This window comes from Calliphora vicina, chromosome 1 (genome assembly GCF_958450345.1).
Source record: "Calliphora vicina chromosome 1, idCalVici1.1, whole genome shotgun sequence".
Lineage (NCBI taxonomy): Eukaryota > Metazoa > Arthropoda > Insecta > Diptera > Calliphoridae > Calliphora > Calliphora vicina.
In genome coordinates, this window is record NC_088780.1 from 52,142,729 (window position 1) to 52,144,694 (window position 1,966).

Consider the following 1,966-nt stretch of genomic DNA (forward strand, 5'->3'; position numbering starts at 1 on the left):
TGTTAAAAATATATTCATTGTTTTCTACATGCCCAATTTTATATAATACATATTTGTAAATTATTTTTGCAGTAAGTTTTGAAATTGTTTTTTGAAAAATTAAAATTTTTCTAAATAATGTTTTGACCAAGATAATTACAGTATTTATCTATAGTTTTTACTGCCTTAGAGAAATGTTAAATTCTTTGTTCCATAAGCTTGCAAACAAATTGTTTATTCTTGTACACATATACCTTTTTTATAGTTATTTTTTTATTATAACAATAAATTAAAAAATAAAGCAATCATTTGCTTTAAACACTAAAATTAGTGCCAATAAAACTATATTTGGTTGTTTCACTGGATTATGCACCACTGTACTATATTTACCGTTACATTTAACTGGGCCTAAAAATACCGTTGCTCTGATTCACCCTGTATTGCACAAAACAGCTGACTCAAACAGAAAATTTGTTTGTTTGCACGTTTCATAGTTATATTATAGATTTTTGGAAAGAAGACAACCATTTTTTAAGCAATGGTAACAAATAATCAAAATATTAGTACAAATACTGAAGATATTGAGAATGGTGAAAGTGCTGATTCATGGCAAGATTTACTAGGCATAACTGCCGATCCACCCGAACGCAGAGACAAATGTGAACAATGCAAGTGAGTTGGTAAATGGACTTGCTATTCAAAGTATTTTATTAAATTAGTTTTTTCTTAGACGCCCGCAAGTTGTATGCTGGTGTGCCTCCTTGCCCAATCCCCCACTAGATATTGCTAGTTCTGTTGTCATACTCCAGCATCCAGCTGAGGAAAAACGTTCACTGCGCACAGCTTTAATGCTGCAACTGGGATTGAAACCCGGCAAGTGCACTGTTTACAAGGGCAAGAAATTTCCTACACCAAAAAATCAAGTAGAACTGGAACCGATTCTAGGTTCAGCCAACTCTTTATTACTATATCCCAGCAGAGAATCTGTGCCTTTAGAGACAATAAAAGAAAAATCTCAAACACTAGACGGATCCGCTGGACCCTTTACTCTAGTGCTAATAGATGGTACTTGGCCGCAGGCAAAAGCCATATACGCCAGCAGCCCAATGTTACACCATATGACTCAAGTTAAACTTATTGCTGCCGGATCTAGTGATTACATTATTCGCACCCAGCCCACAGAAGGTTGTCTCAGCACGTTAGAGACTGCTGCTCAGTCGTTATCGGTTCTAGAAGGACGCCCAGAATTGCGGGAACTCTTAGTAAGTCCATTGCATACACTGTGTAAATATCAGCTCGAAAATGGTGCCGTTGAACATCAGTCCAAAGAATTTAGAATCAGAAACAATAAATATCCCAAACAAATTGGCAAACGCCTCAATCGCTTACTTAATTATAGCACTATTTGTAAACTAGATGCAAATGAAGAAAATACACATGCCTACACTACATCCGATTTACAAAATACATGAAGAAGAGCTGTGCTAGTCATTCGATGTTTTTACTTTAATAGTCAGAAATTTTGATTTTGTCATGAACGTTTTTCTATTATAATAGTTTAATAATATTAAATTAATATATATACTTACAATTACACACACATATACATACCTAAATGCATACATACATATTTATCATCTGAATTCCTAAATAAAGTTTTAAAAAATCGAGATTTGAAAACAGACTGAGTACTTTCTGTTCAGTAAAACCAAAATTTGGGTAAAATTACATATTTTAAATAAACGGTTTTTATTTTGTTATCAATCGAAAATTACCATAAGTGAAATGATGGATCGATAATACTGCCAAAAAAGGCTCCTCGTGCAAAAAATCTTGTTTATATATAATTTTGGCACGCTGAACTCAAATACGGCAAATATGATCCGTTTTCGAGATATTTTTGGTTTTAGCATTTTTACGAGTACCTCAGAAACGTGAAATAATAGTGCTTTATTATTTTCAACTTTACTGATATTTATTTATGTGT

The 1,966-nt window shown here is 33.0% G+C and overlaps 1 protein-coding gene across 1 annotated transcript; it reads left to right on the forward strand.

The window, feature by feature from the left end:
• The first annotated feature begins 503 nt into the window (after positions 1 to 503).
• Dtwd2 (DTW domain containing 2) lies at positions 504 to 1,659 on the forward strand. Its single transcript, XM_065498526.1, has 2 exons — positions 504 to 651; positions 710 to 1,659. The coding sequence occupies exons 1-2, from the start codon at positions 518 to 520 to the stop codon at positions 1,449 to 1,451; spliced, it is 876 nt and encodes a 291-aa protein (XP_065354598.1). The 5' UTR covers positions 504 to 517; the 3' UTR covers positions 1,452 to 1,659.
• The last annotated feature ends 307 nt before the right edge of the window (positions 1,660 to 1,966 follow it).